At 32.4% G+C, this 24,646-nt stretch overlaps 1 protein-coding gene across 1 annotated transcript in view; it reads right to left on the reverse strand.

The window, feature by feature from the left end:
- LOC129222445 (neither inactivation nor afterpotential protein C-like) overlaps nucleotides 1-24,646 on the reverse strand; it is a 185,312-nt gene that overhangs the window by 62,272 nt on the left and 98,394 nt on the right. The window contains exons 6-7 of the mRNA XM_054856958.1: nucleotides 13,302-13,466; nucleotides 5,191-5,307 (exon numbers count right to left, since the gene is read on the reverse strand). Of these exons, the coding sequence (XP_054712933.1) occupies nucleotides 5,191-5,307; nucleotides 13,302-13,466 (282 nt within the window). The remainder of the gene's footprint in view (nucleotides 1-5,190; nucleotides 5,308-13,301; nucleotides 13,467-24,646) is intronic.

Here is a 24,646-nt window from a genome sequence, read left to right on the forward strand (position 1 = left end):
AAAAATCGAAACAGGAAGGAAAAAGAGATTTATTACAATTCGAAAACTCACCCATGTGACGGAAAAAAGTCCAACAAAATAAACATAATTAGTCGCACATCCTAAATGTACCCAAATATGAGGCCAGTGAATGATAAACTTACACTTCAATCAATAAACATTACTAAAGAAACATTTTTCATATGCTGAAAAGAGTTAAGAACTTTGAATGTGAAAAAATAAGAAAGGACAGACGATAAATGTCCGAATAGAGCAACCAATTTTAAACTAATTGAAAATGAAATTCTAGATGGAAACGTTGTTTTAAGATTTGGACAGCAGCCAAAAAAATCTCTTTTGACACAATTATTAGAATTTTATTTGCTCACCCATATGCAAAATGGCAACAGGAAAGAAATAAAAATTCCTAAATAGCGTTATGTTAATTAACGTTTTAATTAATATCTCCGCTAATTAAAGTCGTACAATTATGATATTGGTCCTATTGTTTTCTTTGGAAAATTTTGAATTGATCGGTATGTCGTTTGACTCCCGATTCGCAGTGGTTCTCGAGAAGATCGATCTTCAGACAGACAGACGGACAGACAGACAGACAGACGGACGCGAACAGATTTTAATATTATAGTGGATGATTTAAAATTTTTAACTGTTGCCATCTTATGTTTGTTAATAAATAAAATATTTGTAATTAATTCAAGTAAGGCTTTTAAAGTAACTTTCAATTTTCGCTCTTTGTTTTGTTTTTACAATAATTCAGACATTGGGATGGTCGTCAAGTTTTTGCATGTGTAATTTTGTTTTTGTTAGGAATATTGCTTCCTCGTCAAGCATGGGGAGGGATCAGAAAAAGGAAAAATATAGAAGAAAGTTTCGTGATGGCCACAACATACTAGTGTTAATTTAGGTCATTTATTTTTTTCTTCTATTAATTGCATTTCATTGCATAGGTAAATAATTAAGGTCTTTTCTACTGTTATTAAGTTACTTTTGCTAATTATACTTATTGTTAATTTTACTAATACCTTGCTTTCTCAAGGAAAACATGTCCATTACAAATGTTTTCGAGGAAAGCTATTTATTTCGTGTTTATAACAATTTAGATTACTTATTTTTTTCTCCCATGAATTGCATTTCATTGCATAGGTAAATAATTTAGGTATTTTCAATTACAAACTGTAATTTAGTTACTATTGTTAATTATACGAGGGTTATTCGTAAAGTAAGGTCCGAATTGCCGTATCCAATTGAATGTCGCGCCTACATTGAAACGCGCATGCGTACCGACTCTCGGCATGCCTTGTTCATCAAACGACGCCATTTGCATTGGTATTGATGAAGTGTTCTTTGTACAATGTCAGTTTAAGATGTTTAATTCAATTGATCGGAGCGCCAAGTGTGAAATACGGTCGGTGATTCGATTTTTGACTTAGACGCGCAATACAGAATAAGTGACGTGGGCTTCCGTCGTCTGGGGTTTTGTTACTGCATGACAATGCCAGACCCCATTCTGCTATTCACACTCACAATCTGATCAGATCTTTTGGATGGGAACAGATCGACCACCCATCGTACAGTCCGGACTTGGCGCCGAGTGATTTTCACTTGTTCCGCTACCTAAAGAGTTTCTCAGCGACAAGCGTTTCGCCACAGACGACGAAGTGAAAGAAGCAGTTCAAGACTGGTTATCCTCACAGCCGGCAGACTTCTATAACTTAGGCATACAAAAGCTTGTAGAACGTTATGACAAATGTTTAAACAAATATGGTGGCTATGTAGAAAAATAGAGAAACATGTAAGGAATTAAATAAAAAAAGTTTTTGGAAAAATTCTATCTTTGTTTGTTTATTTTTATAAGAAATCGGACCTTACTTTACAAATAACCCTCGTACTTATTGTTAATTATATTAATATCTTGATTTCGCAATTAAAACATGTCCATTACAAATGTTTACGAGTAAAACTGCTTATTTCGGGTTTTGATGATAATTTAGATCATTTATTTTTCTCCCATTAATTGCATTTCATTGGAAATCATTGATTAGGTAAATAATTAAGAAAAGACTTTTCTATTACAGATTGTTTTTAAGACTCTATTGTTAATTATGCTTATAAAAATGTTAAAGGTTGAGCCTTTAAAAGGTGCACAAATATCGTACATAATAAATTACTTCACTTGTCTCTATGCATAAAAATGGATGTTTGTTTGTGATGGTGTGTGTTAGTGTGTTTTTTTTTTATAGAAATCCAGTTTTAAAGGTAAACAAATGAAAAAAAAAAAATCATATTTTGGAAACTCTTCAAATTTGTATGTTTAAATGTCGTGATTTCACTTTTAAAAGAATGCTAGCATTTTATTCTTTATAATTATTGCTGTTTTGTTTTATGGGTAAAGATGGAGCTGGATTTTTAATCACGTCAAAGCGAAGTGTTTTGAGTTCTGTCAGTTAAAAAGGAAACAAACGAATGTAGCTACTGTTTCTCATAACTGTTACTGACCCAGGGAATGTCGGGTGATGGGTGTTTTTGGCTCATGTGTATGTAATTCATCCTTAATTATCTATAAGATATGCTCTTTTAACGAACCCGAGCAACGCCGGGTAATAAGGTAGCATTATATAGTGTCACAAAAGTTTATGAGAACCATTTTTGTTTTAATTTAGGAGCTAACTAAACAACCAAGGAAGAAAAAAATAGATTAAACAAATATAATCACTAGCTGCATTGCCCGGCGTTGCACGGTCTACCTCAAAAATATATGTATATTCGGCGTTCCAAGCATTTTATATAATGACATAAATTTTCCGGTTTTCATTACATTTCTTATTGCTGGTCTACTCCAGTTAGTCAAAGCGCGATGTTATATAGCCTATAGCCTTCCTCAATAAATGGACTATTCAACACAAAAGAATTTTTCAATTCGGACTTGCAGTCCCTTAGATTAGCGCGTTCAAACAATAAACAAATAAACTCTTCAGCTTTATATTAATAGTTAATTAATAAATAAGAAGAAAAAAAACAATGATACTTATTCTTCTTTTACAAATCTTTTTTAGTATCGTCTAGGATTTCTCTGAAAAATCAGGTAAGATTTAGCTCTATTTTAAGGAACCTCGAGCTTTGCCTCGTGGCTGATTCGAACCTACACCCACTGGATTGCAACGCCCGCGCTATCAGGTCAAGCCACCGTGGATAGATCTATCCAAGTCGGCGTTCCAAGCATTTCATATTATGATAAAAATTTTCCCGTTTTCATAACATTTTTTATTGCTGATCCACTCCTATTAGTCACATCGTGATGTGACTAATAGGCGTGACCTGTAGCTTTCCTCTATCAATGGACTATTCAACACAAAAATAATTTTTGAATTCGAACCAGTAGTTCCTGAGATTAGCGCGTTCAAACAAACACTACTGCTTTATATTGTTAGTATAGGTTATATGAAAATAATAAAACACTCAAACAGTTTTAAACAGTTACATATTTAAAATGAAAAGTAAAAACCAAAAAGTATTGATCCAAAAAATGTGTACATAACTATTATTTAAAGCTGACTTACGTATTAATGTTTAAAATTTTCATGTTTCAAAACAATGTGTCTATAATGCAATAGTTTTTTGTTCTTCTTGGGGCGTTGAACAACGTAATTTGAAACGCATCCAGATCAATCAGATTGAAAACTTTTGTGAAATGCCGGTTTTACTTTAAAAGCTACTTAATCCGTGAATGATTTTGTCCGTCTTGTACAATTCCCGAATATGGATTAAGCCTAGTTTTATAACTATACGCTTCAGTTTTAAACTTTAAAAATTTCTGAATTTTAATTGATTTAAAATTTATATACTAATGTAAAATACATGAAATCAACCAAACCATTAAAAAATTGCTCTCTAAATACAATGCACACATATTCAGGGCTCGTTTGAGTACGGGGCACGTTGGATCGGTCTCAATAATTTTACCATGTATTTTTATTTTATTTTGTGACCAAAAAAAAAGCACCTATAACCCTACAAATCCTATGTATAATCACATGGTACAGTTATATTGAACACATTTTATTTCAGAAACAAATTTTGATTTTGTTTTGGCAGTGCTGAGTAACTGTCCTTAGTGAGCAACTTTATTATTTTCTTAATGATTTTCATGAAGAATGGAGCATTAAATTGAATTTTCTCTCCTAAAGTAAGTTTATTTTAGTTCATAATTATTTGTAGTTTCATTATTTTTCGTCGTAAAGAAAAAAACTATAGTGGCATTTTGTCAGACCAAGAATCCGGGGTATATTAGTCTACTTTTAGAAAATCCACAAGAAACGAAAACTTATAGAAGAATAAGGACAGAAATATTCTAGTATTAGCAACAGTGAAGTTGATGAGTAACCAAGTTGTGATGAGCTTTGAGAAAATGTAGATGGTTCTGACATAAATAGCGCAAAAGTATGGAAGTTGTTCAATTTAATATTGGGTTGAATTTACTGTTTTATTTTGATCTTTGAACTTGATGTTTTTCAATTCTAATCACAAAACAACATAAGTTTGTTGATAAATATTAGATAATATTTATCATTAAAATTGTAACAGAAGTTGTTTTCGTAATTCGGACCAACGTACACTGAACCCGGGGGCACGTTGGTTCACTTCACAGAGTTCTGTTTAAAAAATAATATATAAAAAAAGGTTATTAAATTAAACATTTTCAAAAAAAAAAAAAAAAAAAAGAAAACTGGAATGATGAAAAATAATAAAAATCTCGAAAAAAAAACATTTAGATAAGATAAGATTTATTAACAAAACACACATACATAACAGTAAGCAAAATAAAATAAAGTAAAGTTAAAACATACAAATTATAAAACATAAATTACAAACGTCATAACAAAATATTAAGAAAATCTCGATTGTAGTTCAACATGAGTTAGTAGTAAATTCAACACTAAAGAGTGCCAAAGGCACTGTCCGCAGTGTTATTTAATTGGTTTAATATGAAGTACAAACTCAAATATGTATTAAACAGTATAATATTTACAAATTAATTTTACACAAGTAATAAATATTTCACATAGAACAATAATTCGACTGTTTGATTCCAGATTTTTTTTTTCATTTAATTTTTTGACGAGTTAAAAAGTAAAAGGTAGAAAAGCAGGTCAACGTACCGTGACTTTCCCAATATATTAAAATAAAATGTACCTTTGAGTCATAGATAGGCAGCTTTTTCCTAGGATTGATAGCAATCAGTACATCACCGATATAAGTGTATACTTGATCCTGTTGAAATCGATGGCATAAATGTTCCATTACTGACTCCTAAAAATAAAAGGAAAAAAAAACGTGATTTAGTTACTTGATTTAAGAAACGTGACGATTGGCTTACTGAAACAGCCCTATTATCATTTCTCTTTTTGACTCTTAAAGCAATGCGGTCGTTTTCAAAATTTTAAAAGTATTTTTTTCTGAGGAAGCATGCTTAAAAACATAGGATCTGACCATTTTTTTAAATAATTCGTTTAAATTTAATATTTTTAAAAAATTACTTAAATTGGTGCGCTTTCATTGTTTACATTTCTTGCTGATGACATCACAAATGATGAAATGCCATCGACAGAGCAAAATATTTAATTCGCATCTTTACTCACGTGTATTGGCAACCATGTGGTTGATAGCAAACGTAGAGCGCAATTTTAATTCGCTTCTTGATTATCATAAGGTGGAAACGCGGTACAAAGATGCGCCAAAGAGTATCATTTGTGACGTCATCAAGACCACGCCTTATTTGAAAAATCGGACATTTTAAGAAATGAATTAAAAAATAACTGTTGGGAAAATGAAAGAATTTTCTGGGTCCATGTTATTATTTTTTTTGCTTTTCTATCAATTTTATTGACTAAAAGTACTACTTTTGACTGAAGGAAACATCCCCATCGTAATAAGATGTCTTTGTTAGGAATTATAAAATCACGCGTCGTGGAATGAAGGGTGCAAGTTGTCTCTTTATTTTAAAGAGTTCCCGTAAAATTTGTCGTGTTTAAATAGCAATTTACGAGAGATAAATGTTTAACATTGATTTAGAAAAAAAATAAATCCATCATATGCTTCATGACAGGATACATTTTTGAAATTTGCACATTGTTAAAGAACTTCGTTATTGGTTACATTTCGATTATTGAGACTTTGGACATTGATAAGAAATAAAAATACCATAGCGGTATACGCTGTAATTTAAATATACTTTTTCTATCTTAAGCAGACGAGTGCAAATTTTTCCTAATAACCATATGTTTGTTACCGCATTCTAATTAACGTTTCTTTTCATGGATTTACCTCGTATTACCTCAGCTAGAAAAATGACTAATCGCAATATGATGAATGCGAATTTCTTTTTTATTCATATACAGTTGCATAGCTGCAATGATTCGATAAATCCTAGTTAAATTGGCCGATAGACTTAAGACCAAACGACACGACCTTGAGGGTCACGGATTTGGACAAAATTCTAGCTATAGGTCCATTCCCACTAGATATGAGCGCAGGTAAAGCGGTTTGACTGCATAGACCCTAGTTTCTCTGCAACGAGGGTCCAAAGTTGCTAATTTGGCCCCAGAAATGCAATGGCTTTTCCATTGGAATTTCAGAATTCAACACTATGTTCGATCTCTTAACACCTTTTTCATTTTTTGTAAGTAAATTAAGTATAAGGGAGGACAGTATTGTTTTATGGGCATTATCTAAGTTATTTGAAACTTCGATGCAATCTTATATTTTTGTTCTTTTCTGTGCCATTGTGCAACAAATCAGAGTTTTTTCTCTTCTCCTATTTTTTGCTTATCAATGTGGGATATCTTTGATAACAGACAATAAATATCCAGTTAACGTAAATGTTTTTATTAGCAAACGATAAATATTTGTTACTAGCAAACGATTAATATAAAACGAAAATAATTAGTTTCATTTGCAAACGATAAATATCCTGTTACTATGTTATTTTGGCATTCAAGTTATTGAAATTAAAAGTAGTAGCCAATTTGAATTTGAGAACTGCTTATTAAAAATTAGTATTCAACTTAGTTCATTCAAAGATAAAGCATGCAAACGGCTCATTCTGCAGAACAAGAGGAGAAAAAGTGTTAAAATGGTAATTTTAAAGGAAATTTCATTGCATTTCTGAGTCCAAATTATCAACTTAGGACCCCCGTTGCAGCCGAACTAGGGCCTATGCAGTCAAACCGCTATACCTGGGCTCATATCTAGTTGGAATTGACCTATATCTGGAATTTTGTCCAAATCCGTGACCCTCAAGGTCGTGCCGTTTGATAGTTAGTTTAATGATTACTTTTTAAAGCATTAGTAGCTACTTAATGTAAGGCGTTTTTGAAGATGAAAACATTGGCAGATGATAATACACCGTTACAAAAAAGAATATTCAAAAAAATGGAATGAGGAAAATTTAAAGCTTAACTTCTCTTTAAATATAGCTTTAACCATCAATATTTATAAAAAAAAATTGTGGTGTATGTGTGCTTTTCTTATCCGTCAACGATACGGAATTTCATGTCAAAACATGAGATCGTTTTTTACAATTTTTATCTATTATATTTATTTATTATTTATCCATATCTTTTTGTTCTGAAACTGCTGGAAATCTGAAGAGTTGAAATCCTCTTTTGGAGCTGTTTACACAATTAACAGCCAGACAACCACCCATTTGACTCAATTTAACACATGCTAAAAAAAGGCTAACATCAGCAGCAATGCTATCGCTACGAAGCACTGGATCCAAGTTTGCTCCAAAATGGCGGATGCGTTGGCTCCTTCACTATAGGGCCCTTAGGTGAGACCATTGTTCCTGTTGCCTCTCTCACTTTCATGGAGTCTTTCTATAAACTAAAGGCAGCGAACATATCCATTTGGAAAGCCACGCCGGTGCATGATTGGTACCAAATCAAGCAGCCTGGTGGCTCTCTTACACGGGACTACTGCAGATGGGACCAAACTGCTCTCCCCGTCTGTTCAGTGGTCACTTACAGGATGTCCAGCAAAGGACTCCCTATGGTTTCAAAATTAAATATCTCGGAATCAAAGGACGATATTGGGAAAAAATAAACGGTTTGTTTACTGTGAAGCCCATAAAAATCATATACAGGAACTTGGAAATTAGTTTTAAAACTTCCAACAGGTGTCGCTGCACAATGTAATTGCAATAGAAGTCTCCATAAATAGTGCTGTGAAGAGGTTTCTTGTTTCAGCAGCAGTTTAGTCTCTCAGATATGCTTACATATACGCTAGAAATTATCGTCCAACCTCTTTGCAGTACTATTCATGGTGACTTTTATTGCAATTACAGCGTGCAGCGCCACCTGTTGGAACTTTTTAAAACTAATTTCCAAGTTCCAGTATATGATTTTTATGGGTTTTACAATAAACATACCGTTTATTTTATTCCAATATCGTCCTTTGTTTTCGAGATACTTAATTTTGAAACCAGGGAGTCCTTTGCTGGACACCCTGTATCAACAATGACTTTTGTTAATGGTATTAAGCAGTTCGAACATTGCGCTAAGTGTTCATCTGCACAGGCCTCTCCTGCCCCCATTTTATCCTGTTGGGGGCTGACTTCCTCAGGGTGAATGGATTCATGGACCTGATCTAGCTCAGCTGATCTTGTGGATGAGAAACAACACCAAAAGGTTTATTTATTTCAGGTTTTATTCAGCAAGGCTATTTAAACTGCTGGAATTTGTGCCACCAACTTATCATGAACTTAGTGTTTTGTCAACTTTCCTCGAAATTAAACGTGAATGAGATTCCGTAGTGTAAGCAGTTGTAAATATATGCAAAGTCTTTTCTCCAAGTTTGATCTTTCTACGTATTGCTGGGTTGAGCTTAAATATAAAATAAAAAAAAATCAACAGTGTGAAAATTCTTAATCTGATAGAAACACTTTTAAATATTTTCTAACCGATAAATAATACAGGTGAATCATCAAAGAAAAAACCAATAATGCCATAAGGTTTGAACATTCTGTTCGCAAATACGAAAGAAAGCATAATCTACTTTTTCAATACTTTTAATACTTGTATTTGTTGCAATATAATTTTAATTTTTAAACGGACTGCAAAGTTTTGAACAAATATTAATAAATGCATCAGTCACTTACGTGCCTATATAATAAGATTTATTAGAGAGTTAAAAAAAACAACTCTTTAAAATGTGGAGTATGACGTTTGTATAAAATAAATTTAGCCTGAAATGAAAAACTAAAGCGGCGAAAGCAGTAAAATGAGCAGACACAACAGTTTACTCTCCGTATTCTACCTTTTTGGTATTTGCTTCCCATCCAAACATTCGAATCTCATCAAAAAATAACAAAGAAGGAGCTATAATTAAAATTTGAAACCGAAGGACCCTATAATGAGGAAATAAGGCGACTATTTTAAAGCAATCCGTTTAGCTCAGCGAAGCAAGTATTTTTAATTAAAGTAGCAATTCGCTTAATCAAACGAATCTCTTTCTTTGAAATTAATCCTTCAGAAGCGGGGGACGGATTTATTTTCCTGCGTGTGAAAAATCAATTGATACAGCAGGTAAGAATAGGTTGAAGTAAGTTTATTATATAGATTGTTTGAGCACTAAAATATGTATATTTTTCTACAATTGAAATTTATTAATTAGTTGCATCTTTCTGTCTAGATCTATTTATATCTCTCTGTCTGAGTCTATCTTTCTAGACGTACATCTATCAATCAATATATCTAGCTATCCATATCTTTATACCTATATCTATCTTTTTCTGTATATACCTATCGTTTTCTATGTCAACATATATATCTATACCTATCTTCATCCATATCTTTCTGTATATGTTTATTTATATCTATCTACATCTTTACTGTTTTTATCGATTTATCTATCTATATATCTGCATCTTTATCTATCTAATTTATCTAATATATATATCTATGCCACTCTATTCATAACTATCTTTATTTATTTCCAACTAAATCTATCTATCTTTCTATTTATTTATGCCTGTTCGTCCATCTATATCTACCTACTTACCTATTCATTTACAAACCTATCTATCTATCTCTATCTATCTATCTATCTATCTATATCTATATATATATATATATATATATATATATATATCTATATCTATATCTGTATATCTATCCATCTATATCTATATATTTATCTATCTATATCTATATATCTATCCATCTATATCTATATATCTATCTATTTATATCCATATTTACCTCTATATATATGTTTACATCTATCTATCTATTTACGTATCGATCTATGTATCTATTTATTACTACTATGTATCTGTGTATTATCTTTATTTCTCTATGTATCTACTATGTATGTACTATGTATCTATGTATTATCTTTATCTCTCTATATATATTTACCTCTATATAACTATTTACGTATCTATTCAAGTATATATGCATTATACATACATACCAGTGCCACCAAAATGTTCTCCTTCGGTGAGTGTTTTGGCCATGAAAGTCCCAACATGTATACTATATACATGAAATACACCTCCAGCTCAGTCAATTCCAGCCGAGGACTGCAGTGTCGTGCTTATCAGCACTCATCAGCCCGGCATAGGAAAGTGACTGAGCTGGAGGTGGGAACCATTTAAGGAAGCCAAGAGAGCCAAACAAACTGGTAGCTAATACAGAATTAGCGCAGACCAGACGAGTGACCGAATCAATGGTTCGATTCAACTCGAAGATTGAAGGCAAGGCCGGTATATTCCCTATAGCCAGGTATGTATTTCTGCCTTAGCCCTGGCTATAGGGCGGTAACTTATTGAATATATGTACTATATGTTCTGCCGTGGGCAGGTAAACGGCAGTAAGTGCAGAAATTTTCGAGATATTTGAACAAACGCGTTTTGGACTCAATACTAGCAATGCTGTTGTCTTGTGTCAGCTAGGCTGGCAATTTAGGTGTGCTGCTTCGCTTTGCCAACTGTACCATGATTTGGTGTGAAGTCCGACTTCCACAGTACACGCATGCCATAAGGTCCCGTTTATATGGATGCAACCATTCACAACACATTCACACAAAAAGGACAAGGACAGGAGAGAGAAAGTACATCCATGCCCGAGCCGGGATTCGAACTCGAAACCCCATCGCAGTCAAAGGTTTCCGCTGACCATTAGACAGGGCGGGGGGCAATACTAACACTAGAGAAACGTTGCAGTAGTTAGACTTTTTTCGTGCTTTTTTTCAGCATAAATCAAATACGCAAAAGCTAACGAACAATAAAAGACAGAAAAAAATTTGAATTTTGACCTTTTGAATTCAAATTATGTTTTTTGCAATCACTAGCGTGTGTGTGTGTGTATGTAGGCATGTGTGTTTATGTGCGTGTGGGGGGGGGGGTTGTGTGTAGGGGGTATGTGTATGTGTGTGTAGGCCTGTGTGTTCGTGTCTGTGTGCATGAGTGTGTGGGTAGTTGTGTGTATGAGTGTTTGTGTGTGGTGGGGAATGTGTATGTGTGTGTATGCATATGTGTTTGTGTCTGTGTGCAGGCATGAGTGTGATGAGTGTGTGGGTAGTTGTGTGTAGGTGTGTGTGTATGTGTAGGTGTATGTATGTATGTGTAGGTGTCTGTATGCGTGTGTTTCTATGTATGTGTTTGAGTGGGTGTTTGTGTGTGTATGTGTTTGTGTATGTGCGTGTATGTGTATGTATTTGTGTGTGCGCATGTGTGTGTATGTGTAGTTGTGTATGTATGTGTAGTTTCATATGTATGCGCGTGTGTGTAGCATATGGATGCAACCTGGAGTTGGTTTTCGCTATAGGAGCAGCATCGTGAGGAGCTGGTCGACGGTGGTGCTGGCGAGAAAATAAAATGATAGCACATTAAAACAGTCAAGTGAGAACAATAAGCAATCGTGATTGCTCAAAAAAAAAAAAAAAGAGAAATGAAAAATTTGCAGTTTTTTCCTGTCCACAGCAGTATTATCGTCCTAGGATTGGTAATTTCTCCGCATTCTTTGCATGCTGAATGAAAGCCATTACTTTTATTCTGCATGCCAACTAGCGTAAATACATCGATATTTAAGAAAAACTCTAAAAGCTTCGTTTGACACATCTTTTCACACTTCATTGTTTTATTTACGGATGGTATTTCCGAATTTATTAGTTTCCTCGTTTTTAAAACATTTTTAATTACAGTAGGACATAAACTCCACTTCTTCACTTCTCATTCAAGTGTTTGACTGCAGCACAAATTTCTAACATTGCATGTTGGAAAAAAATTAATTATATGTTACAAAGTCAAAGCTGGCGTGAATTTGAAAAATTTAGAAGGGGTCTGAGGACCTTTAACCTTCAAAATTTTCGACTTTCCGGAAAAAATATATGTTATGCATATTTTAATTCTGAACAATTCGATACCTTATTTATTACCATACTCCAAAAAACTTTTCAAGTTATCGTAAAAATGCGTAACCTCTCCCCATAGAGATTTATGTTAACAGCAGCAGTTTAAGCTTCTTTTTCTCAGGTGCCGGTTTCTTCGGTTTTCTCGTTTTGCGCGCATGATATCTCAGAAAGTTTTATATGTATTTCCGTAAAACTTTTCTTGCATGTTTGTCTGGTATATATCTATGACCTGAACCTAAATTTAATTATTTTTTAAAAATTACTTACTTTTTTTTTTTTTTTTGAAATTTTATTAGTCAATAAAAAAAATTTCCTAAATTTTGGGCAAAAATATATTTTTCTCATCTTTATTTTCAATTTTAGTTAAAATTTAGGTTCAGATCATAAATATATACCAGAAAAACATGCATGAAAAGTTTTACGGAAATATACTAACAACTTTCTGAGATATCATGCGCGCGAAACGAGAAAACCGAAGAAACCGGCACCTTAGAAAAAGACGCTTAAACAGCTGCTGTTAACATAAATCTCTATGCGGAGAGGTTACGCATTTTTACGATAACTTGAAATGTTTTTGGAGTATGGTAATAAATAAGGTATCAAATTGTTCGGAATTAAATTATGATTAACATGTATGTTTTCCAGAAAATCGAAAATTTTGAAGGTTAGAGGTCCTTAGACCCACTACGGATTAATATTTCAGCGAAATGAGATACTTCTGTTAGAGTTCATCTGTTTTTTGTCTTGAGAAAAAATATATTACGTGAGAAATCTCCGCTTTCAAATGGAAGAAAAAATATAGAATGGTATCATAAATTAAAAAAAAGTTAGATGTTCTTTTTTTTTTGTAGTAAAAAGGTAATTTCCTAATAAGAGATCATTCAATTTACCTCCGTGACATTCTCTACCGAAGCAAGGTCGTCGGGCAACATTTTAATGTAAGGTGAACTTGCATCGCTTTTAAAGTTCCAATTCTTGACGGTCAAAGTTTGTGGCTGCGATGGCACGAGAGGATACAAATTTTCTGATACCATGTTCCCCAGCCGCTGTAATATCTAGAACAAAAACATAGCATGGCATTTTTCTTGAAGTATACATTGGTGAGTAAAGTAATAGCAATGGTATAAAGACAGGCCGACGCATCAGCTTAAGTTTAGCCATTTTGGATCGGATTTTTCATTGTTGCGCTGCTAGGGTTACCACAACAAAGTTTCGGGTTTCGCCAAATTTGCTGAAAATAACTTTATTTAATAAACAATTCACGTGCCGCTAATAATCACTCGCAGTGAACAATCACCAAACGCGATTTTTCGCCAGAAAAGACCAACCACTCAAACACGCGCTCCGATCCAAAAAGGCTGATCTTAAGCTGATGTACCGGCTCGTATATATATATAGGGGCCTTAGTATAAAGATGCAAATTAGATTGCAGGCATGCATTTAGGCGCCACAAGAAACCCTCTTTTTTTCATGCAAAATAATGCTCTTAATATAAATACATTAATTCCTCCTTTTTCGTATTCATTAAATGACAAACCACGTGGCATATTTTGAACTAAGGGGCTTCGCATCCTGCTCACTTCGGTCGCCAACTCCCATTCGCCTCAGGACTGGATAGCCGGCCGTTTATTTCTGGCCACCTAAGGTTTCAAGGGTTGTGATAGGACAGAATGACTTCCCCTGGATATCCTGTATCCAACGGTACCAGCATTGATTTGGTGGGCGTTGCCAGTCCAAAGGAGATATAGTTTCAGACACATAGACAGAGCGCAGTTTTTATTAGTAGAAATAAAATTCTATAGATGAAGAAGGAGGCAAGAGCTTCACTGTCATCCGGGCAGCATAATTCTTTTGAGTGTCTGCGAAGCAAATTGAAAACACCGAAAATAGTGCGCAATATAAACTGACACTTGATAAATAGTAACATCTAAATGATGATTGAGAAATGCTTAAAAATAAGATGCTGAACTTTAATAATACAAGTATATGCTACTAGTGGATTATATCCCAGAAAGTACAGTATCAATCTCCGCTCGCTGAAGGTTAAGATCATTTTTTTCTATAAAAATTTAGGTCTTTTTCAGCTAAAAAATGGTCTGCAAACTGTCTCAAAAATCTGCAACGTGCGTCGCGGTTTCTGCTACGGGACTGTCATGCTAGTAGCTGTATAACCTTTAATGCACTTACAAAACGCACTGTTGGTACATTGACTAGTTACGTTAGCGTACTTTCTTCTCAATTTTCATATTTATTGCCAACAGCGTATTTCTTTTCCGAAATTACTTTTTGCACTTGTCATCTCATTTGAACCATTTTTTTTTTTGCTTAATAGTGGGGGCATTCCTTTTTCTGAAATTGCTTTTTGCACATGTCATCTCATTTGAACTCTCTTTTTTTTCTTTTTGCTCAATAGCAACTACTTTATTTCATATATTTAGTATATATTCCTCTACTTTTTCTAAGTGATATAGTTTCTTTTTTTAAGTGATGTAAATTTTAAAATGTCAAACACATAAAAGTACATTTTGAACGCCTTTGATTCAGTGGAATTTTGAAAAAATAAACACTCCTGCATTGACAACTCGATAGCATTAGCAAATTTTATATATATATATATATATATATATATATATATATATATATATATATATATAATATATATATATATATATATATATATATATATATATATATATATATATATATATATATATATATATATATATATATATATATATATATATATAAAGATATTAATAAAAAACGGTATATAGATCGCATTAACTATGCTTTATATTTTCCCTCAAAGCTGTATTTCACAGGAGAAGGAATCTTATTTACAAGCTGCAAAATGGGTGCACATAGTTATTATTCTAAACTGAAATGTTAATTAACTATCTTGTCCTTTAAGAATTTGAATACAACTAACGAATATTTATATTACAGCTTTTGTTGTAAAATAAATTGAATGTTCCTTCAAAACAATTTTTTTAATAGTTCAATATTTATGTTTTTATAAAGAAAAAAAAAAAAAACAACCATTCGACTTTCCCGCTGGTCTGTAACCTGTATTGATCTTTGAAACTTAATCTGTTTTGTCTAAATTTATTATTTTTAATATAATGCTGAAAACAACAACATAAGGTATCTAATTGTCCTTTTATTGTATGAATACTAGAAACAAATACCATAGAAGATTTTGTGCTTTAATTTTTGACACTTCATAGTTTCACTTATTATTATCATATTTCCATCATATTAGAGCCGTTCGTTATAATAATAGTTTTTAGAATAGTTTACGTTCAAATTTTTCTCGTTGAATAAAATATCTGAGAACTTCCCAATTAAACTTTCAATTTGATAAATAGTGAGTCAGCCATTACCCTCGATAGCTGCATAAAGAAAAAAAAAAAAAAAACAACCATTCGACTTTCCCGCTGGTCTGTAACCTGTATTGATCTTTGAAACTTAATCTGTTTTGTCTAAATTTATTATTTTTAATATAATGCTGAAAACAACAACATAAGGTATCTAATTGTCCTTTTATTGTATGAATACTAGAAACAAATACCATAGAAGATTTTGTGCTTTAATTTTTGACACTTCATAGTTTCACTTATTATTATCATATTTCCATCATATTAGAGCCGTTCGTTATAATAATAGTTTTTAGAATAGTTTACGTTCAAATTTTTCTCGTTGAATAAAATATCTGAGAACTTCCCAATTAAACTTTCAATTTGATAAATAGTGAGTCAGCCATTACCCTCGATAGCTGCAGCAACTGAACACGTACTTTATTATTATTACCGTCGCAGTAAAACGCATTCAACATCGCTTTAGAAAATCCTTTTTAACGAGAGCTACACGAAATGTAAATCAGCGGGACTCTTTCACCATGTTCCGTGATAAAATTGAAGAAGCATGTAGCGTTATTGCTATGCACTTAACAACACTAACAAAGGCAATTCGTCAACACGTGGTACATGGAAAATGTTGTTAATCTGCTTTAAATTTGTGTTAACGCAACTGGAATTTTAATCACTCTTGTTTCATGCAAGCGGGCGCTCATCAAGCAAATGCTGTAGGTATCCGTTGGCTAATTATGTCGCCTCTTAAAATATTAATGAACGCCCTGGCATTACTTATGTTTGAGCGTATTTTTGTGGAGTCTCGGCATTTTATGCGTTTTTCGGACGTTTTTGCAGAGGTAAAACTAATCGATTTAGACAGTAAGCTGGTTAATGTGCGAGTTGGATTAGGGCACTTGTAAGTAATATTGAAGTTTTTGATCGTTGACAAATCTAATAGTTGAATAGTTGACATTTTAAAGGATAGTTTTTGCAGAGGTAAATTTAATCGATTTAGACAGAAAGCTGGTTAATGTGCGAGTTGGATTAGGGCACTTGTAAGTAATATTGAAGTTTTTGATCGTTGACAAATCTAATAGTTGACATTTTAAAGGACAGTTTTTGCAGAGGTAAATTTAATCGATTTAGACAGAAAGCTGGTTGGAGTTGGATTAGGGCACTTGTAAGTAATATTGAAGTTTTTGATCGTTGACAAATCTAATAGTTAAATAGTTGACATTTTAAAGGATAGTTTTTGCAGAGGTAAATTTAATCGATTTAGACAGAAAACTGGTTGATGTATGAGTTGGATTAGGGCACTTGTAAGTAATATTGAAGTTTTTGATCATTGACAAATCTAATAGTTGAATAGTTGACATTTTAAAGGATAGTTTTTGCAGAGGTAAATTTAATCGATTTAGACAGAAAGCTGGTTAATGTGTGAGTTGGATTAAGGCATTTGTAAGTAATATTGAAGTTTTTGATCATTGACAAATCTAATAGTTGAATAATTGACATTTTAAAGGATAGTTTTTGCAGAGGTAAATTTAATCGATTTAGACAGAAAGCTGGTTGATGTGTGAGTTGGATTAAGGCATTTGTAAGTAATATTGAAGTTTTTGATCGTTGACAAATCTAATAGTTGAATAGTTGACATTTTAAAGGATAGTTTTTGCAGAGGTATATTTAATCGATTTAGACAGAAAACTGGTTGATGTATGAGTTGGATTAGATCACTTGTAAGTAATATTCAAGTTTTTGATCATTGACAAATCTAATAGTTGAATAGTTGACATTTTAAAGGATAGTTTTTGCAGAGGTAAATTTAATCGATTTAGACAGAAAGCTGGTTAATGTGTGAGTTAGATTAAGGCATTTGTAAGTAATATTGAAGTTTTTGATCATTGACAAATCTAACAGTTGAATAATTGACATTTTAAAGGACAGTTTTTGCAGAGGTAAATAGTTTTTTGCAGAGGTAAAACTAATCGATTTAGACAGAAAGCTGGTTAATGTGTAATTTGGATTAGGGCATTGTAAGTAATATTGAAGTTTTTGATCATTGACAAATCTAATAGTTGAATAATTGACATTTTAAAGGACAGTTTTTGCAGAGGTAAATAGTTTTTGCAGAGGTAAAACTAATCGATTTAGACAGAAAGCTGGTTAATGTGTAATTTGGATTAGGGCACTTGTAAGTAATATTGAAGTTTTTGATCACTGACAAATCTAATAGTTGAATAGTTGACATTTTAAAGGATAGTTTTTGCAGAGGTAAATAGTTTTTGCAGCGGTAAATTTAATCGATTTAGACAGAAAGCTGGTTAATGTGTGAGTTGGATTAGGGCACTTGTAAGTAATATTGACGTTTTTGATGGTTGGCAAATCTAATAGTTGAAATTTTAAAGGTGTTAAGTGGTAAAAACATAATTTTATAGAAGTAGGGCAGAACTATTTGGTGTCATTAAGATTACTACTAAAATTATACTAATGAATCGGGATACTTTCAAAACAAACTATTTCGGCAGTAAAATGATTCATTAGTGTAACAGCTGTCTATTCTTCTATTCAATGTCAATTCCTCAATGGGGTTGTTTCCTTCTGTCAAAAGTATTGCTTTTAGTAACTGAAGTCGATAGAATAAGCAAGGAAAAAAAAAAACATGGATTCAGAAAATACGTACTTTTATTTTCCCAACAGTTATTTTTTAAATAATTTTTTAAAAGTTCCAATTTTTCAAACAAGGCGTGGTTTTTATGACGTAACAAATGATGTACTTTGGTACGTTTCACAGGCGCGCTGAATGTTTACGCTTGCTGTCTACCGCGTTTCCAGGTTATGATAATTCAGTAGCGAATTAAATATTGCGCTCTACATTTGCTATCAACCATATCGTTGCCACTACACGTCAGTAAAGAAGCGAATTAGATATTGCGCTCTGCGCTAATGGCAACAGTGAATGGCAGTTCATCATTTGTGACGTCATGAGCAGAAGCATAAAACATACAATTGAATCTGCGCATCGATTTAAATAACTTTTTTAAAATAGTAAACTTTGTTAAATTATTTAACAAAAAATGGTCAAATCCTATGTTTTTAAGCATACTCTTTCAGAATTTTTTTTCGGAAATTTCGAAAACGGCTCCATTGCTAATTGATTTGTTTTCTTTTTGTGCCAAAACGGAAAATCATTTTCATGGCAGAACCCCCCCCCCCCCCCCCCCCCCCCCCGTTGCTTGTTATATACTGAACCAGATTTTGCATATGGTTTATTTTAACTAATGTGGAAAGAGCTTAGTAATAGGCAATTAAATATTAAATATAGATAAACGACTAAATAAATAGATTAAAGATAAAGCAACGATTTTAAATGATGATTATTGCTATTGTCTTTATCATTATTTTAAAAATTATTCGTAAGAGTAAAAATATACACAAGTCAATATAATTCTTTTTTTTCTCATCATGTTGAGTTTATATAAAGGAAGAACGCACTGTGTCCGGTGAAAATCTGGCGAATTTTTAAGGTTTTAATTTCATTGAAACACCCAAAAATCACTGATATTAAAAAATAAAGTCAATGAATAAATTAAACATGAAGGATAAATCTGTTTTCCTTAAAAAATATGATTTAAGACAGATGATATAAATCTAGATTGAAAAGTTCAACTTTACCGCTACGTTAATTTTTTAACACTAAAATCCTCATTCTAAAATTCTTATATTTGTTTTAAAACATGTCGAAAAAAATAGTTAAAATTTTGGGCTACCACTAAAAATTCAAATTTCTCAGTTTCCAAAAATGAATATGATTGAATTTATTCCCTTAGTTGTCGAAAAAGTTTATTTCAATTTTCTATCTTGACTTCGTTTACTTTCTCGAAAACAACATAGCGCATTTTAAAATGAATATACTAATCAATTCTTCTTTTTAATACGATTTACGCTTTATGAAAATTTAAATAATTATTAATACAATCAGTCGCGCGAAAAAAAATATTCAAATTAAATATGCATACTAAAATAATAACTCATCATCTTCTAATTAGTGAAAAATATTTTTCAAGATTCCTGCATAGTTAATGTATGTTATGTTAGTCCCATAAATAAGTAAAGGTTTGCACTTTGTAACAGTCATGATTCTTTTAAATAACAGATTTAAATATTTTATCACTTTTTAAATATTTAACTCTGTTAATGAATAATCTGTACAATTGATACTCTGGGAATAAATTTATGTCTAATTAATAGGCGAAATGAGTCGTAGTTATTCATTTATAATTTACATGTTTTCCACCTTTTAATTTTATAAATAGGCATATTAAGTTTTACTTCGTTGTATTAAACTTTGTTTTAATGAGAGAGAGAGAAAAATTGTGTAATTTCTGATGCATGATAATCATTTGTTACACAAAACTACCGAAGTGATTTGTTAGGGATTATTGTCTTTGTTCTAAAAGAATATATTTTTTGCTACTGTTGTCAATTTTCTACTCGGGATTTTAAGGATTTTTGTAGGGAAATACCGAGGCGGGATTTAAAAAAAAAAATTGAATTTTGTCATTTTGAATTCAAATTATGTTTTTCGCAATCACGAGTGTGTGTGTATATATAGGCGTGTGTGTTTGTGTGTGGGGGTATGTGTGTTTGTGTGTAGGAGTATGTGTGTTTGTGTGTAGGGTGTATGTGTATGTGTGTAGGCATGTGTGTCTGTGTCTGTGTTCAGGCATGAGTGTGTGGGTAGTTGTGTGTATGTGTGTAGGTGTGTGTGGGGGGGGGTATGTGTATGTGTGTAGCCCTATGTGTCTGCGTCTGTGTGCAGGCATGAATGTGTGGGTAGTTGTGTGTATGTGAGTGTGTAGGTGTGTGTGTTTGTATGTGTATGTGTTTGTGTATGTGTGTAGGTGCATGTATGTGTGTGTAGGTGTATATATGTTTTTGTGTGTAGGTTCGTGTATGTATGTGTGTAAGTGCAGGATATTGACGAAACCTGGAGACGGTTTTCGCTAGAATTGCAGCATCGTGAGGAGCCGGTCGACGGTGATGCTGCGGAGGGTGCTGGTGGGAAAATAAAATCATAGGAACGCCAAAAACAGTCAAGTGAGAACAATAAGCAATCGTGATTGCTCAAAAAAAAAAAAGAAAAAAAAGCATTAATTAAATAATTTAATCGTAAGATTTTTGTTTTTAGTTTTTACTGATGTTACATTCGTTTGGAAAGTTGCTATAAACTCTTTCTTTTTACCATGAGCAGGGCCATTCGTTTACTGTCAGTCTTTTATCATTACACTAGAAACTCGCCAGCCGAGGTATGACGGATGAAAATCGCTTCTACATATTTAACGAAGCTATTGCCTGTTGGGTGATAGTTTGGTAGTTGACATTTTAACCCTAACTCCAGTGGATGAACCCTAAACTCCAGAAGATAGCGTTTATTGTTGACCCCTTTTTCGTTTCTTCATTCTCCTAAAATGACAGTCTTGCCAGTTAAACTGTTAAGTTACCGGATCCAGTTTAGCCTTTTCGAAATAAAGCATTTTCCTGCCAGTTAAACATTACCAAAAAATATAACCAAATTATCATGCCTTGGCGCGAGTTTCATTGTTGGTGACGTCACAAAGCGTTACTCGATCAATGAATTGGCTATCATATACATGAGGATACTAGCGTTACCCACCATGGCTTTACCTGTAGTAGAAATGTAAAAGAAGTTACCTTCGAGCTCATTGCTGCTGCAGCTAGTTCCAGCCCATGAAATGTTTTTTTCCGAATTCATTTGCAAATTGTAAAGAAGTACGTTCTAAAGCATGAAGTTCAATGTTAAATTAAAGGGTTAAACCTAATCTTATCATGTAATTATATAAACTGTGTGGAACAAATAGAAATGAAAAATGCGAATAATTATATTTACTATAATTATTTTTAAAATATAGTTACTTTTAACTCTGAGACGATATTTTACAATGCGTTACTACGTTTCTGGGTCATTTCACGGTAATTTAGACATTTATGTCGAGTCCGTAACGTGACCTTTTTTTGCCATAACTAATTTACTGTTTGATTAGCATATTATTTTATTTTGAGCTTTTCCTACCGACACAATTACTCAAAATAACTTGCGAATCAAACAGTAAATTAAAAAGCTATGACAAAAAAGGTCACGTTACGAACTCTACATAAATGAGGCGGTGAGCAGCAAAAGGATGTAAGCGGCAAAATTAAAAAATGAAGATAATTAGTACAAATAGTAGGGGCACCTCTCCTCTGTCTTGGGGCAAGAGATAGAACTAGTAACCCTGGTAGGTGCTGCTGGACAGCATGATTTATAAAAAAAAAATCAGTGAAAGCGTACTTAGGACGTTATCTTTAAACGCATTTCACTCAAAACTTGAAAATGTCCACTTACATTCCTTTGCTTCTCACTGCCTCACTTGTCAAAAATACCGTGAAATGACCCTTCTACAAACTATCTGTCCGTAATGGGGTGGTTTCCTTCAGTCAAAAGTACTACTTTTAGTCATTGAAATGGATAGAATGAGCCCCCCCCCCCAAAAAAAAAACATGGACACAGAAAATACTTTAATTTTCCCAACAGTTTTTTTTTAAATTAATTTTTTTAAATGTCCGATTTTTCGAACAAGGCCTGGTCTTTATGACGTCACAAATGATGCACGACTTTGCCGCATCTTTCTACTACGTTTCCACGTTATGATAATCAAGCAGCGAATTAAAATTGCTCTCTATGCTTGCTATCAACCATATCATTGCCAATGCACGTGAGCAAAGATGCGAATTAAATATATTTTGCCCTGAGAATGGCAACATTGAATGGCATTTCATCATTTGTGATGTCATCGGCAGAAGCCGTAAACAATGAAAGCACTCCGATTTAAGTAATTTTTTAAAATTATTAAACGTAAACAAATTATTAAAAAAATGGTCAGATCCTACGTTTTTAAGCATGCTCTTTCAGAAAAAAAAAATACTTTTAAAATTTTGGAAACGACCCCATTACGGCAAAAGACTAAGAACGTCAAAAGTTAGAATGATAAGCAACCGTGATTGTGCTCAGAAGATAATTTGTTGGCGAAAAATAAATAAATGTAATCAAGGATTACTGCCACGTTTTAAAACATTATGTTCTTTCTTTTTAAAAAACTTTTTAAAAAGTTTAAATTAATTAATTTCTTTTTTTTCGAAGTTGCATGTTTACTTCATGTTCATGAACTTTCCTTTGAACTTAGCAATACTGTAGTCTAAAACATTTCTTTTTTCAGCCTTCTTTCCCGGTAAAGGTCAGATAAAGAAGAAACAAAAAGTTCCATCCAAAACTGAACGTGCCTACTTTCCCGTAGATCAATATTGACTTTCTAGTATCTGATCAATATTCTCTAAATTGGCTAAGACTGCAAATTATGTCAAACATGCCTTTTTAACATTTTTAGCTGATTTCTAGAAACAAAATATGCCTTGCTCATCTAAAGAAATAGATACTTAAAAAATAAATAAACGAACAAATAAAGTAGTAGCATCTTTTAAACAAAGCAGCTATTATATTTTTTTACTAAAAAAATCTTTAACCGCTTTCAAAAAGAAGAAAAAAAGAATTAAAAATTATAAGATCATTGAAATAAAAGTTTTCTTGTGCTTAAAAAAATATTATTTTCATGCGTTTTTTGCGTGACTGCACGGTCATACCCGAAACTCGTACACATAATTAGTTTTCAAGTGCATTTTTTTTAAAGAAAGTTGATACTTCATATTATGATACATAATGGTTCCTTACACTGAAAGTTTAAAATTCCGGAAATAAAGTATTAAAATATGCGTAAAAATGTCCCACCCGTACAAATGGATTAAGTAAGTTAAATTTATGATGAAAAAATATTTTGTTGAACTTTTTTTATTATAATAACACTGATATCCTAATTACTAATTAATTATTTTTGCTTCAAAAATATCTATGCTCTATTCTTTCAACGAAACGCTTTTAAAATCGACATTTATTTCAATTTGCTTGTTTGTTTTGGTTATTGTTCGCTGGTGAATAAAATCACAGGTAAAAAGATTCTGCTTTTTTTCCAAGGCTTTGTATCTCTCGAAAGTTTTTCTTTTCTTTCCCTTATGGTATTTCACACTTATGAACATACGAATCCTTCATTAATTCGTTTCCTTATTATTAAATTTCATGATCACAGCTTCTACAATCGAATTAAAAATTAAAATTCCAAAAAAAGAATAGTAAAAAACAACAAGTTTTAAAACTAAAAACAGAAAAACAAAACTTCGAGCATTACTTTTTCAGCAGCAGTCATACATCTTTTCATTTGATTTATTTGAACATTCTTATTTTTCAGAATCCTTTCCTCATTAATATTTAATAATCCTCGTAAAAAATGAACTTCTATAGTGTTAATCTTTTAATATGACGTTTTCAATCTGTTCAAGCTTTCCGATTTATTTCTGAAACGTTTTTTTCCCTCAGGCAACAATTTGTAAATGAATTTTCAAGTACTTTCTTTCTATGGATATGCGAGGAGGCAATTTTCATTAGATCGCCCGAAAAGTGTTTATTATTTTTTTAATTACTTCATGATGTTGTTTCATTTTAACAAGTTTATTAATATATGAATATACATCAGTTTTCATTTCACTAAATAAAGTATTGGAAAATTAATAAAGAATTTAAAAATCTCGGCGTTTCCCGGTAAATAAATATTTACTTTCATTTTTTAAGGCACATGTTTGGTTTATACAAGCATACATGTATAGATACAGATCAGTGTTTTTTTCAAGGCGTGGAAATACTCATCACAACCTTTAGCGGGGGGAAATTCCGTTTGGGAGATTAAACTACATTCTCCCCAGGGTTTCCCGTATCTACT

The sequence above is a fragment of the Uloborus diversus genome, chromosome 5 (assembly GCF_026930045.1).
Source record: "Uloborus diversus isolate 005 chromosome 5, Udiv.v.3.1, whole genome shotgun sequence".
NCBI lineage: Eukaryota > Metazoa > Arthropoda > Arachnida > Araneae > Uloboridae > Uloborus > Uloborus diversus.